Source organism: Oxyura jamaicensis, chromosome 19, assembly GCF_011077185.1.
Source record: "Oxyura jamaicensis isolate SHBP4307 breed ruddy duck chromosome 19, BPBGC_Ojam_1.0, whole genome shotgun sequence".
NCBI lineage: Eukaryota > Metazoa > Chordata > Aves > Anseriformes > Anatidae > Oxyura > Oxyura jamaicensis.
In genome coordinates this window covers 8,992,291-9,007,909 of record NC_048911.1, presented here as the reverse complement: position 1 = coordinate 9,007,909, position 15,619 = coordinate 8,992,291, and the positions used below count along the sequence as shown (strand labels likewise).

Below are 15,619 nucleotides of genomic sequence, written 5' to 3'. Positions count from 1 at the left end.
CAAGTTGAAGTGATATAACAGTCAAAGTTTCACAAGAGAACAACTCTTGATCCTTCCCCTCTACTCTGCCCTGGTCAGGCCTCCCCTGGAGTACTGTGTCCAGTTCTGGGCTCCCTGGTACAAAAAAGACAGGGATCTCCATGAAAGGGTCCAGCGGAGGGCCACAAAGATGATACGGGGCCTGCAGCATCTTCCCTATGAAGAAAGGCTGAGAGACCTAGGTCTGGTCAGCGTGGAGAAGAGAAGACTGAGAGGGGATCTCATCAATGTGTATAAATACCTGAGGTGTGGGAGACAAGGATGTAGCCAACCTCTTAGTGGTTTGTGGGGATAGGACAAGGGGCAGTGGCTGCAAGATAGAGCCCAGGAAGTTCCACGCCAACATGCCAAAGAACTTCTTCACGGTGAGGGTGACGGAGCACTGGAACGGGCTGCCCTGGGAGGTTGTGGAGTCTCCTTCTCTGGAGATATTCAAGGCCTGTCTGGACGCCTACCTGGGCAGCCTGCTCTGAGGAACCTGCTTTGGCAGGGGGGTTGGACCCGATGATATTTTGAGGTCCCTTCCAACCCCTACAATTCTGTGATTCTTGGCATATGCAGAGGTACTCACGGGGATATTGGGCCCTCTGCGCAGGTGTCAGCACAGCTAACACCAGCATGATACGTGACACAGGCATTTAAAATGCAGAGTGGACACCTGGGCCAAAAGGCAGTATGTCTGAACGTGACTGGTAAAAGCGACATTGGCACCAGATCAGATGTGTTACTTCTAGCTGTCCACCTGTTGCATGCTCTCAGAGCTCAAAATGTCATGGAAAACAAGGCCAGGTTCTTCCTTTTTCCAGGCTGCTTAGAAAAGGGAAGAAAACTCACAGTTTAGAAAATAAGATCAAGAAGTAATTAACAGCACCCAAAACCGAGTGAGCTGTGCATTTCTATCAGAGTTTTTTTCTAGATTTCTGTGTTATTTTGCTTTCACATACGTAGGTATGTAAGCTTTGCTTTGAGATGAAAGGTCATTGCAAGGATGTGTGCTGGTTGTATAATATTTTATGGTGTAAATTTAAAATAGATCACTGCTTCTAATGAGTAGGTCTAAAATCAGATGTGCAAGCGTATGCTTAAATTTTCAAATAAATATTTTGAAGCATTGAGTACAATCAGGTCAACAAATAGATTTGTAGTTTTTATCAAAGCCTTTGATCAAGGACTGTCAAAGTCCTATTGACAAGAGAGCATAGGTCTAATTTCATAATGTAGCTTAAGGTAACTGCTGCCACGCAGTCTGCTTATGTTGCCAATGATTCATTTTGGTATTTATATATCTATCCATTGCTTATGCACCTGTTGCTGGTGATGGCATTAAACAATAATGGCGTTTTATGATAATGAGATAAAAGAAGGCATACTTAGGCTCACTCACAGAAACTGCAGTGTTTCAAGAAGTCACGTTTAGCTAGACATATTTGTGAGGAAAAACATCATCTGTTTTCTGCCACCAAGGAGGTGGAGTTGAGACCCCATTCTAGCAGTTTTCTGTAATGTATATCCTGCCGTCCTGTTAGTAGTTAAAATATCTGTGTAAGAGCGTTAGGACAAAAGGATGCTGTCTCTTGCTGTGTGCATTTATTGTTCTTTAGGGCTGTCGGGCCTCTTGCTTTGCAGAATTATCTAACAACCAGACTATCAAACGTAGTGTCTTCAGGGAAAACAGCAATACTGAGTCATCTTGAAACGCTCTCCAAAGCAAGCTTTAATTCACAGATGCTTGCTATGTTTGTGAGTCCTTGCAGCTTGTCTGTTTAGGCTACATTCCTTTCCCCCTTTCTACCCCTCCCCAAATTCTGTGCTCTAGTTGATGTCTTTCTCTTCCAGGCTGTCTTTCAGCTATTTCTCCTGCAGACTGTCAAGCGTATAAATCTATAAATCACTGCACGTCGCATGCAGTTATTGCAGTATGAGTCCAAATGGACAGAATGCTGCCTGGAGAATTTTGGACACTTAGTACAAGTAGTTTGTATACTTTCTGGTTTCTGTTGAAATTTAAGTAATGTATAGATACCGTCTGAACAAAAGCCTTTCTGTGAGCATGAATGTTCGTATACACAGATACACTTACCCCACCTCCTGAAATTAGGGACGGATAAGACTCACTCTGTATATCATTAACAACTCAAGTACCATGTGATTCAAATATTTTCCTACTGGAATCGTTTTAATGGAAGTGGAATGAGCGATTCCAACAAAATAATGGTTTTGTATTATTTGAATTACAGTGAGCAGGTTTAATTCAGGCTTTAATTCATTTAAGAGGAATTCTTTAAGATGAGTGTGCAATGTGGAAAAATACAGAATAATAAACACCAGAGACAAAAAAAATAGAGAACATAGTAAAAATAACATTAACAGAAGTTTGTGTATATGTGATCTTCTTCAAAGTTTTATTTGTCATCTGGATTTGTTGTATCTGAAGCTCCTCAATGAACTTTCTGAAAAAGTAGAGTCAAAACAGGATTCACACAAAGAGTCCAAAGCACCTGTTAGCTTTCTGCCCACTAAATACACGTTAAAACGAAGTTATCTGGCTCTGCTTACCTGTCGTAATGTAATGAGTTGACATTAGCTGCAGCCTGTGGTTTGATGTGCTATCACTTCCGTCAGTAAGTTTAATTGCCAGCAAATGGCTAAATAGGAGGTTTAGGGTGAATGTTACATCTGTCTGCCACGTTAGTGGTAAGAGGAATTCTGGCGCCGTTTCAGGGTCACTATTTGTATCTGTCTATCAGAGGTAGAATACAGCGGTTTCTCTCAGTTTCTGTATAGCATTTCTGCCAATTGTTTGGCTCCATTAAGTGTGCAGGGGAAATAAAAGCCTGAATGACCAAGTCACAAGGGGGTATAGATAGACCCTTTCTTTGTCCACACTCAGAACATTGCATTAGGTCTCATTATCCATTTATAATAAGTGACCTTTGCCCCCTGGGTCATTGAAAAATACTCAGTGTGCTTTTTAGCACAGAGTACCTCTGTCAGCAGACGGACAGAACAATGAAACGTCTGGCAGTCTGCTTGGAGGGCTATACTTTGCAGGTTTTCATAAATATGCAGGCTGATGCCAAAACACAAGACTAAAATCTGTTTTAGTCTCTGAAAAGTATGAAGTTGGCCACTAAGTTCTTGTAATAAAAAAAGAAGGTTTCAAAAATACTGCACTTAGGTATTTAGTTAGGCATGGTTCAGCTTTTTATGTTTTTAAAGGTTTTTAAAATTACATTCACAGCTAGTAAGGAAGTAACAAGGAACCATTGTTTGAAGAAGTATTTTGTACAACAAGTGTCCAAGACCTTTATCCCAAGGGTATTCGTAAGTGGATTAGCACAGCTGTTTGATTGCTTTGAGGTCATCTGTGACATCTGCTGCAAAAACCTGGATCAGAGTACGCAGTTTGTGTCTACCTGAGCTCTGTATTGCAGCCATGGCTGGTGCGAGAGGTGAGAAAGTGGGTAGCAGGAGATGTGAACTCTTAAGTTCATAGCTCGAAAGTGATCTCACATTTTAAATTCTACAACCTGCTGGCCTGCAGGCAGCATTGGTGTCCGGCTTCTAACCGTTTCAGGCTTTTTGCAGGCAGTCAGAGTGAAAATAAGTCTTGAGAATCTCCTTGGCTTCTTCTGGAGCAGATTTCAGATTTACTGTTACTTTTTAAGAGTTCATTGTGCAAGCCTCAGCTAAATTACAACCTCCAGGTCTTCAGTGTGGGGTGTTAGTAGCAAGATGTTTCTCTGCTATCCTTGTCAGGTTTAACACATAGTATTTTATCTTGCTTGTGTCTCTGATACTCACTTTTTATTTACCTGTGTTCTGTGCAACTCATAAATCTAATCACATCAAATGAAGGAAACAGCCCCATTTTATTCCCGTAATATTTTTTTCTTAAAATATAAATACCTTCACCTGGTACAGTTAGACTGACTTTCAGAGCAGACATGATAGCCAGAGGAGAGCTGTGCAAAGCACTCCATGCAAACATTGGAGGTATCTGTAGTACAGATACCTGAAACATGGATGACTCACGTGTTAATGAAAAAAAAAATCACAAAATCAGAGCAAAAACTCTCCCCCAAAAAAGTATTGAATAAAATGGATTATTATTTCTATCCTCTGACTCTGGAAAGGGCACCTTCACATTCCTGGCAAGAGTTCTGACTCATCAGGACCAATTTTGTGGAGACAACCTGCAGTTGTCAGAAGCAGGCCAGTGACAAGAATTAATATATTAACTGGTATGCAGTACTCTTTGACAAATTGCTTACTAAATACATCAAAATTGATTGGACATTCTGTGTTTAAATTGACAAATGACTGCATTAGGGGAAGGAGGGAAATCCATTAATTACAGCTGCCCTCAACCATAGGAAATGTAATCGTATAAATATAGATTTTGTTAAAACAAAAGTCTCTACTTTACTACAGTGTTGCTGGTAAGTGTACTTGCACCTCTTTGCTATTAAACCTCCAATAGGAGGTTTTGAAGACAGATCTTTGCAATTGGCTTTTAAATAATCAAAGACCATTTCTGTTGTGTTAAAAGGAATGATGCAGTGTTTTCTTTATCCCACTCTGACCACTTCTGGAAATTGTACTTCTCTCTCAGAAAAATGGACATGCAGCTGAGGCTTCTCCTGTCTCATTAATTGCTTATTGTAAATGCAATGTAATTCATATTTCACAGTTTTAGGATTTGAACCAGTACTTGGTATTCTCATTCTTTGTTGCTGTTCTGCTCTCCAAGTAATACGTCCATGGCTGTTAGTTATTTCTGAGTAAGAATTTGCACTTGAGTTAGGCCTGAAGATATAATCAGTTTTATAGACTTCGTTAAGGGATTCCTGGAAAGATTAAGGTCTACATTTATGGCTGCCTTTGACTTTTGGGTGTTACAACAAAATTTCATTTCTAGACCAACTGTTATGCATATCTTGCATTTTACTGAAAATGGCTTTCATTAGATGTCAAGCTTAATAACTCTTCATTGTCTTCAAAGGGAGGGGTTTAACCTTTCTTCATTGTTTGTTTGGGGTAGATGATAACACAGTTCATAGAGATAATCTGAACACTGACATCCTGTTTGCACTTCCTGCTCCCTTGTATGAAAGCTCTGCACCCTGAGCAAGACTTTTGTTTCTAAGCAACATTGTGGTTCTTTACTGCCTATTTTATATTCCTTCCATACATTCCATTGATGGAAATAAAAATTCCATGCATGTAACGAGTGAGTATTGTGCAGTGGAAAGTGGGACTCAGAATAAGAGTAGAAAGTGTATTAAATAACTGTGAATATGTGCTGTGAAGACGGATACTATGAAAAACAAGCTAGGATGCACGTAATCATAGCCACACTGCTGCCATTTGAGTTAAGCCGGGCAGGTACAGTAAAGAATCTGGTCATTCTGGTCTGCAGGCCCTTTTCTGTGTGCAGCAGAGCGCAGGATGGCAGCCAGGTAATAACAGGCTAATGAACTGGGACTGGTGATTATTCGCAGTGTTCCACTGCGTCTCGGCCTTGTACCCCTGTTTTTTTCTTGCACTCTTTTCTATGTATGTATTTAATAGGGTGTTCATTCTCTCACTGATGTGAAAGAATATCTGTTACGCTGCGTGCCACACACTATATATATCTATAGTGTGTGTGTGGATAGTATGGTCTGCGAGCTGCATCTCGCAGTGTATATGTTCAATGTCTGTCACAACAGAGCTTGATTTCAAATAATAAAACTGATCACAACCAGACCCTGCTCTGTAACCACAATTATGCTATCATGTAGTTACGAGGTGTTCAAAGCCTTCTTGCTCTGTTCCTGAGACCTCTCTGCGTGGCTGTGGTCAGACGCGAGTTAGGCTGGAGGAGGTTGAGCAGTCGGTGCTCGCAGCGGCCCATCGGCGTCTCTGCTGGCGGTGCTGGATCCGCAGCAGCACTGGTGGCACTTCAGAGCCCAGCTGGCCAGTTCCACATAATCTGCCGATGAAGGCTATCTAAACAAAGCTCTCTGACCTTATGCTTAAGTGGGTGAAGCCCACTTGAGTTCATACAAGCTGCTGTGCTCTGAACCCTATAGAGGGGTTGGAACAAGCACTGGTGGGTGCGTTAACATGTAAACTGCCATAATTTTTATGCACTGATCAGATGAATGTTGTCTAAACAATGCACCTGTACAGCACAGATGAGGGCCTGTCCACAAAATTGTGTCAATTGAGTGTTCTGGGCTTAAATCAGCAGCTGCAACACCCAACAAAGCACATGCAGTTCATGGAGTGTCAGAGTGACAGAGGGGAGGGTTGCAGAACTAAGGATGGTCTGCAGGGAGGTGGGGGGGAGGCTCCTTCGTCTGTGCTGATCAAATGTACAAGCAGCCTTTCGGTAGGTTGGATGATTCTGCCAGGTTTTTCGACCCCTACTCTCAGCAAGAGTGCTGCAGCTAACCGTGTTAGCTGTGAGAACTATATGCTTAAAGCTGGGAAACGGCGATGTGTTGCTTGGGTATTTTGTGTACGGCCAGCACACAGCTGAGATTTCACATACTTACTTGAGTACATATGTTTAACTTTATTATCCAGATGGGAAATTATATATATATATATATATTTATATTTTCTGGATTCTCAGATTGCCATTATTATTCTTCCTACTTGAAATTGTCCCTAGCTAGTGTATCCTTTTCATGAAACTGTAATTTGTTATTGCCATATAGTAAATGAATTTCCTGGATCTGTGCATCAGTAGCTTCTATGGAGTTGTTCAGATGTCCTTAAAAGTCCACATCTTTGTGAAATGATTTATAATTCCTTGAAATTTTGTAGAAGACTTTTTAATATATATATAAAATAATTAATTTCAGAATTTTAGAGAACTAATTATTAATTGCAACATTGAAACAGGTTTGCTGTAGTGTTCTCACAAATTCTTCTGTTCAGCATTTCAAGTTAAAAAAAGCCTAGGTCCCAGCCCTCCTTCTCTTCCCTTTGTATTTCATTGACTTCATTAAAATATCTAAAAATACATTTAATTTTTATATTGTCTGATTTGTTAAATTTTGTTTTGTATTTTCATGGTATCAACCACAGATTACTGAACAAGTATACTGTTTCTTTTTTTTTTTTCTCCGAGTATTTGGGTTTTCCTGGCAGTAGTCACAAACAGTGAAAATGGAATTTTCAGGTTTGCTTCTTACATTTCAGGGCATAACAGATTGCAGCTAATCTGGATCACCTTCCTGCTCCAAAAAAGATGTTTCTAATGAAATTGTAGTTCATGGTCTTTTTTTAAGGGGAAGCTAAGTTTCCCTAAAACTGTAACCTGTACTTCCTGCTCCCTACAGGAAACAGGATTAAGTGGTAAAGGGAAGCAAATTTAATTTCTGACTGAGCATTGGGCTGATTGGGGTAAACAGAAACAGGTCAGGTATCATTCCGTGAAAGAGCTGCATCATTGCATATGAGCAATGTACTAAATCCTGATATGTTCTCCAGCCATAATTGCTGTTTGTGAAATAATATAGACAAGGTGGATAAAAATTAACTCTGTAGGGTGTTTTGGAGGCTGCCAACCTGCGTCAATTTTTTGATATATACACATGGGCATGTGTATGGCTTCGTCAGATTACTGAGGACTTGCCCATCTTAATCCGTATTTTATATACTAAATGCTGGAAACAGCACTGCATATAGGAATTAAAATACTTTCAGATGTGTACAAACAACAATAATGAACAAGGGCACATGCTGAAACAGTTCTTTACTATTCTTACATGGTCATCTGGAACTTCTTAGAGAGGGGTCCATCAACACGAAGGGGTCAGTTTTCAAAGCAGTGTACAGGGATTTAGCCGCGCGACTCCTATTGACGTTAATGGGAGTCAAACGGGTAAATCCCCACGCACCGCTTTGAAAATTTACTACTAAGCCTCTTGACTTCTCACTACATACTTTGATTGTAACAGTAATCCATGGTTAACATAATTTTCCCGACAATAATGTCAAACATACTTTTGAAGTCAGTGAATTATAGAAATAGTTACCTCTTCCATAATTCCTTAAAGATGGCCATCAGATGGATTTCACCACAGGTTTGTGCAGTTGAAATTATTCTTTAACTCAGGACAGAATATGTGTGTTATCCTTTGGTACAGAACTGATAGTCTGCTCACAGGCTGAGTATTTAAAGTGTTGAACAGCCTTAAGGTGCTCAGTACTGGGAGTAATAGCAGGTTCTAGCTCTGCCCAGATTTAAATGCTCATTGTACTTCATGGTTTCCTGTGAGAACTTAAGGAAGGGAGTTGAGCATGATGGACATTCACCTCTCTTGTGGTGCAACCAAGAGTAATGGTGATGTCTGAATACCTGATCAGTACCTTTTTGGGGAGAAAAAAATCCAGGCTGTTGGCTGTCAAACCAGTGTAAAGTAAGGAGCACGTAAAGCAGTCATCAAAGCTGGAGAAAACCTAAGGAGAATTCATATCCTGCTTGCAGTCCTGACTATTCCTTTAAGATTAACATGCTGGTACAGAGAATGGATGGTCTATAAAGCACCTAATAAACTGTGGTCAATATACAGATAATGAACGAATAAATCTATAAGTCAATTGGTGTTACGAAATAACTGCTAGGCTGGCTAAGTTCCTGATTTGTAGATTTTTTTAGTGTAATTTTATGATGTTTTTGCATATAAGAATATCAGAAACAGTCGTAACATTAGAAAAAATTGACGGGGGAGAAGCTTTGGGTGAGAGTATATTTTAATTTGCACAGAATCCTCCTACAGAAGTAAAAAATGCATTAAAAACAGAACTTTGTTCACTAACATATAGCCACAAGTAAAAATACATAAAGCATATCACCAAACTACAAACAGTTTATTTTAAATGTGGCTGTAAAAATTGTGTCTAAAAGCAAAATCTGGTTTTTGCTTTACTGTCAAACTCGAGCAGAGGTAGAGCCAGCAGTCGTAGAGCTACGTGCTGGAAGGGCAGGCGCAGAAACATGCACGCAGGGAAACTGTCAGCGGTTGCTGGACTTGAATTGCCTGGAAAGCCTTTGCTGAAGCAAGTCACCCAACTGCAGGATAACAAAACCGACCTCTGCGGAAGTGAATTCCTATCTGTAAGAAGGAAAAGAGGTGGACCTGTTGGTTTTGAGGTGGCGGCATGTAGGCCTAGACCAGAACTGTCACATTCTACTTGTCACGCGTAACGTGATGTAACCAATGCGCCAGTAGTTCCAGAGTAGCATGAAGTAAATCATTCAGATTGTGGAGTTTAATTTTAAAAGAAGTAATCCTGAAGCTTGTTGACAAGCATGTGATTACCTCAGGTCTCTAAGCCACTTGTGATCATTTTAGATGTAACTTAGGAATCACAGAAAAAGCATCAAAATCAGATGTTTGTGTGATTTATATGAAACCAGGGGGTATGCAATGTTTAGTTTGTATACCTGTTTCCCTTGCATGTAGATGAAGGACGGGCTTTGGCCTTGATGAATTAGTTAAGAGCACATTGTTCCTGCTTCTACTAGATTACAGAATCTTATTTCAAATGATAAATTTTTGTGTTTTCAGTTGAAATAAAGGAAAGTTTTCTGGGTGTCTGCATGCATGTGTGTACGGCAGGCAGCACAGAACAAATAGTCTTTATAGTCTGCAAAAGCTTTTGTTTGCTCTTAATTTGGACAAACATACATCCTTTAGGAAAGAGCACATTGGGAATTTCGTATATAACTCTCAATTAAATTGAATTGTGTAAAGCTTATTTATATAAATGAGAAAATTAAAACCTTTTGGTTCAAGAAGTACACAAAACTAAGTAAAACTAATGATTTATTGTTCACAAATTAAAACCATAAGTGTGCACACAACAATTGAGCCGTAGTGTTTCTTTGTTCCAACACTTCTGTGCTGCTGAAAGATGACAATTTATAATTTTTGAATGAATAATGATTTGTCTTAGGTCTAGGTATTTATTGTATAATTATCCCATCTGTGAACAAAAGCACTCTTTGTTAATTCCAATATTCACTAAACATGTGTATTAGTATAGTCTTGCTTACGCACCAAGAATGCCTATGCAAATTATTCCTGAGCTTAATATAAATTGTTTATTTTCTTATTTATCACTAAATGTCATGGCAAGGTTTCAAAACATTTTTTTTCATACTTAATCATTGAACTGTGTGAATTGGGTCCTCCAGTTTCAGAGGAAAACTGGCTCAGATGTACTTCAGCCTTTGTTCTGGCTTGTGAAACTTTGGTCTCTGCAAGTCATTTCTGTGCAGATTTCTTAGCATTAACAATTATCACCCAAGTGACTAAATTTGTAATGATCTTCGGTACAGTAATAACATTCATCATGTTACTGCACAGAAAGATGAGTGTGGATTATTTTTATTCTTTCATTAATTCATTTATTCCCTTGTTTATTTATTTATTTTAATTTTACCTTAGAGCACTGGTAAGCATTTGCACCTTTTATTTTGAGGGATGAAAATGAAAGGACCATGTTATTCAGGTCAAGAAAGAAGATGAAGAACAACAGTTTTCACACAGATTCTGATTTTCCTTAGTTAAAGGGGGAAAGGTTCAGTAGAGATAGTCCGAATAGAGGTATAGATAGGAATATATTCCAGATTTAGTGTTGATGTAGATCACTTTTCACTGGAAGAACAGAGATTGAAGTCCCCTCTAGCACTATTGAGCAGCTCAAAGGTGGTTTTGCCTCTTACCAGATACTTACGACAAAGCCCTGATTTCTGCAGTGTGTAGCACTCCAGTTTATAAAAAGTGACTTTGAATGCATGCAAGCTTGCTTATGGTTTTTGCATTTATGAATGAGCCTTGGAAACTCGTGTTATGCTGCATAGAGAAAAATTGTATGTTTTAATTCTCTCCTTAGATTTTTAATAACTGTTCATTTTTTGTTGTAGTTTTTTTAGCTCTGCAGGTACTTGAACAAATTCCTGTGTTTGCTCACTTCTAAAGTAAACAGAGTTGTGTTCTGATATTTGATTCGTGTTTGTTCCAGATGGTGGAGTAAGCATAGCAAGAAATTAAAAATTGGCATAGCTCAGGCACAAAGCATTGGATTTATTGGCACTTGCAATTGCCAGTAAAATATCTCTGTGCAAGAAGGGCTTGCTCCTTGTCTGTGTTGGTGACACACATGACTTTTTCCCAATGAAAGAGATATTACAAGAGTGCAAGAAAAAGTACTTGATACAAAGCCATTGAAAATTTTGAATTTTGAGTTATTGTGTAGCATTATAGTGAAATTCCTTCAAAATTGAAAAACAGTATGTTACAGTGTAAGAATATTTGCACTGATGTCTATAAAGCTGTCATATTTTCAAGTTGGAATTCAGTTTTTTAAAGAATTAGGCAAGAAGATAAAATAGTACTTTTAAGCTAATTTCCTGGAAATTAAGTTAATTTCCCTCCAAACTTAAATTAATCTCATCCTGGAACTGAATAGTTGATAACAATGCAAATCTCCTTTAGATTTTTAGGACATAATTGCTCCAATGGCTTCAAGGCCATTTTTAACTTGAAAAAAATGACTGTATGTGTATCTGTAATAAGCACTACAGCAATGGCAAATCTCCAGCAAGGATCACTTGTCTTACAAGGTCATATCTCACAAAATGCTGCATGCTCCCACTGAGGGCGGTGGGAGTTGAGCGTGCTTTGCCTGTGGTAAGGCTGGGACCATCATTATGCGGTCCTGCTATCAAAACCAGACTCTTTTTTAAATGCCTGCTTTTGTGATAGGTGTGGTGCATAAATGCTATTTTATTAAATAGCAAAATAAATTACTGAGGTTTGACCTCAGCTGAGGCTTTATCACTGTTGCCCTACTGGTGAACTCGAAGGCAGAGCTTTTCCGTGGAATTCAGCATGTCGTCACTTTTTGGTGGAAAGAGTTAATGCTGCAGCCTGAAGCTGCACTGAAGTGGGTTACCACGAGACCTATGCAAAGCTAGGATCGTACAGGAAAAGGCACTACGGTGAAGGACCAAAACTGTTGTTAAAATATATATTTTTTTTCTTTTTTACTGTCAAGCTGTCTTGAATATCCAGTAAAATGTGTTCAGCTTGCTATGAGAGTATTGCACAATGGAGAAATAGGGTGACAGAGCAGTGTGGATTCTGCTCCCCGGGCCAGCATTTTTGCTGCTAGTCACTGGATAGCAGTTTCCCGAATCTTGACAGCTCTAGTAGTTGCCCCTGGGATAGAAGGAACAAAAAAAAAGTTCAGAACAGTCCATAAAGTTCCCATTGGTTTGAAAGCAAAAACATCTGCTAGAGTCATGAGCAGTTTGTTAGCGGCACTCGATAGCAGGAAAGCTGCAGTCGATCAGCTGTGCCCTCAGAAACAGGCGTTTCTGCAGTCAGCGCGATTTATGGTCGGGGAGTCAGGAGATACGGGGAAGATTAGGGCAACAGCAAAACGTGTCAAAATAATGGCTTTGTTTCGTTGGTTTCAAATATAAACTTCACCAGTAAGGGGGAAGTACGGACGTGTCGGTTTCGTATTCAGGTGTGCACTGTGAATGGTCAGCAGTTTGTAACCCAGGACGATGTGTGGATTTTCTTAATGCCAAGTTCGATACGGGCTAGAGAGACCCATCTGTAAGTCACGGAATTACTTCTGTCACTGCAGTCATGACAGAGATGAATCGTTCCTATGTTACTTTGAAAACTGATGAGCACACAGCGCTGCAATAACGCCCGGAGCTGCTGAGGTGCGTACGTGGGCAGGCCCAGGGCTCCTGAGGCACCCTTGGGCCTTGTGCTTGCCTCAGCACAAGGCAGTGGCAGCCATTACGGGTGGCGGCTTCCTGTCACAACCTCTCGTGAGACTCAGCCTCTCTCTCTATATATTATATACTGGGCCTCTCTTTATATATATTATCCTAATGTATTACACTTCTGTTGTGTAATAAGCTAGGCCCAGACCTGAGTTGGGAATATTGCAGCTTTCAGACCTCAGCGCAGTACAGAGGTGTTACCAATGGCTCCATGGCTGAGGTTTCGTTTAGATACCCACTTAAAAAAACAGGATGGAAATCCCCCTTTTTTTTTATATAATATATGGATTTATGAAAAGCCTGTGCTGTTTATATTGTAGAGGCGCCGTTCTGTATTTATGGTTACGGTTGTGTCTGCTTTGCCATTATAAATTCCTATTATTGGGAGTTTACAACATGCCTGTAAAAATTTGTAGTGGATGGAAACTTGACACATAAAGGTCGATCCCATAATAAAATAGTTCTTAAAAACCAATTTAAAAAACTTTGAGTCATTCTTAGATTATGTGAATATTAAAATATTGGTTCTAATTTTAGTATTGTCTGGTTTCTTATCACCATAGCACGAACTCTCATTTTACCACAGTAAAAAATGCCGTTTCAGCATTTGCATGTTGTAATTTGCTTTTGCGGTGTCTGCTCTTCCCTCAAGGTGGGGAGGGTTTCTCGGTGTTGAATCCGGGCCTCTGCCAGGCCCTGACAATAAGCAGGTACCAGAAAATGGAAAATAGCACCTGTCCTATTGTCTTGGGTGCTCGCTTGCAGTGCACTGGTTTAAAGCTTTCTCAAGCATGAAGTTTTAGTCAAAGCAATGTGATGCCAGTGCCTTAGAAGTAAATTAGCTAGACCGTAAGCTTTGCTGACATCTTTAAAGGACTCAAGGACCAGGAATCATGAAATATTAATCTTTACAATAATGAGTTTAAAATTATCTGTCTTTTTTGTGGTAGCACTTGAACACTAAATTGTGATTTTCTCCAAAGTTGTATGCATAAACCGGAATGGCTTTTAAAGTGTTTTTGGATATCATGCAGTCTACAGAGCTGAACAACTTGAAATTTTCTGTTGCAATGAGCCCATATAAAGAGGAACAAGAGCAATGAATAACAAAATTAATTTAGTTTTGCTCTGTGATTTGAGGTTATTCATTTGTCTTTTGAAAACCACACAGATGTAAGTATTTAAGAAGTCATTGTAGTAATGTAAGATTCTCATGATGCTGTTAATAGAAGGTTTACTGGTGAGTACTGTGGACAGATCTGATGGTGAGTCAAACCAAAAATTTACCCAGCTGAGGATTTGTGGTGGTGGCTGGAAGGAGGTGCTTCAGTTCTGGGGAGTTTGTAGGCTATGGGTTTCTTGGAGGTTGTGTCTGGACTGTTCTGTTTAATAGCTGCTGATGAATTTATCTCTCAGCTTGAAGTAATGCCTCTTTCTAATTACTTGTGTCACTTGCAGCTGCAGGAAGGGTTTTTCTTATCTGTCCAAAGTTGTTATGAGGTACTATGGAGTATTATCATAGTGCAATGTAACACCTGAATACAAAATTTCTGGTATTTTACAGGGCCGTGAAATAATCTCAGTATTTAGTTGTTGTAGCAAATGAAATACTAAACTTTGCTTTGTTGTGGATTCTTAACAAATATATTGTTAAGTACTCTAATGGAAAGGTGACACTATGATAATGATGCCCTTACAATTGAATTGAAAGAAACATCAAAGCTTAAAAACCAAGTTGCTCATGAAGTCCGCTTTGAATTAAACATGGTAATGTCAAAATGAGAGCGATCTTTCAATTCATGAAGTCTTGGAGTAGTCTGTGTTCAAAGACAGCACCTGTCCCAGTGCCTCAGGAAAGCTTTTGTCAGTGTGCTTTAACATAATTCAAATTTTGCTGAAAAGTTTGCAGAAAAGGCTTACATCGCTGACAGTGGCATTTCTCAGTGTTAGATTCCTTAAGACAGATGGTTGTGGTCTGTGCTGGAGCTGTTCTGTCTGTTCACTAAGCATTTAAGGTTAAAAGAAGAAGAGTAAATTGGGTTATCGTAGTAGCTGTATATATACATTCAGGGTTGGAGAACAAATCTCTTCATCACTTTTGATATCAATATTTGAGCTGTTTCTGTGCTCCAGCGTATCACCACACATTTAGGGAAATATATATGTTGCTGTACCAATAACTCACTGAAAAAGCTTTTTAAAAAAGCAGTTAGAAGTAAATCTGTTTTTTTAACTTTCGTTTTTTTGTTTTTCAGTGGTTCCACCAGGAAGCCCCGGACCTATCACTCGACATGAGTCGTATGACAGCTTAGCATCAGACCACAGCGGACAAGAGGACGAAGAGTGGCTTTCACAGGTATGCTCTTCAGGAACATTCCAGTACAGAAGTGAAACAGTAATAAATAAAGTAAAATTCACAACTTTGCTCAAAATTGAAAGTAAACTCCCAGTGGACCATGGCTATTGCCTTGTTTAAAACTGACTTCACTCCTGACTTAACACTGTAGGAGTTTGCCTGTCTTTAATTTTTAGACAAACTATATTAAAAACTATATAAAGCCCCAGTCATTATTGGCACAAGTCACATCCTGGGCAAGTTAAGGGTAAAGTAGGAAGTTTAAGTTGTCCACAGAAATTACCTAACTACATTTTTCTCCTGACATGGTCCTCTTCAGACTTGGATACAGAAGTGGACTTGGCAAAATAAAGATACCATTTCAGTTGTGACCTGTGTTATATTCACTGCATTTTAGTGTAAAAATGGTA

The 15,619-nt window shown here is 39.3% G+C and overlaps 1 protein-coding gene across 8 annotated transcripts in view; it reads left to right on the top strand.

Annotated features, from left to right (window-relative positions):
• Positions 1–15,619, top strand: part of BCAS3 (BCAS3 microtubule associated cell migration factor) — a 351,964-nt gene that overhangs the window by 145,284 nt on the left and 191,061 nt on the right. For all 8 annotated transcript variants that reach the window (XM_035343348.1, XM_035343346.1, XM_035343352.1 and 5 more), the window contains one exon: positions 15,109–15,209. In XM_035343348.1, coding sequence (XP_035199239.1) covers positions 15,109–15,209 — 101 coding nt within the window. The remainder of the gene's footprint in view (positions 1–15,108; positions 15,210–15,619) is intronic.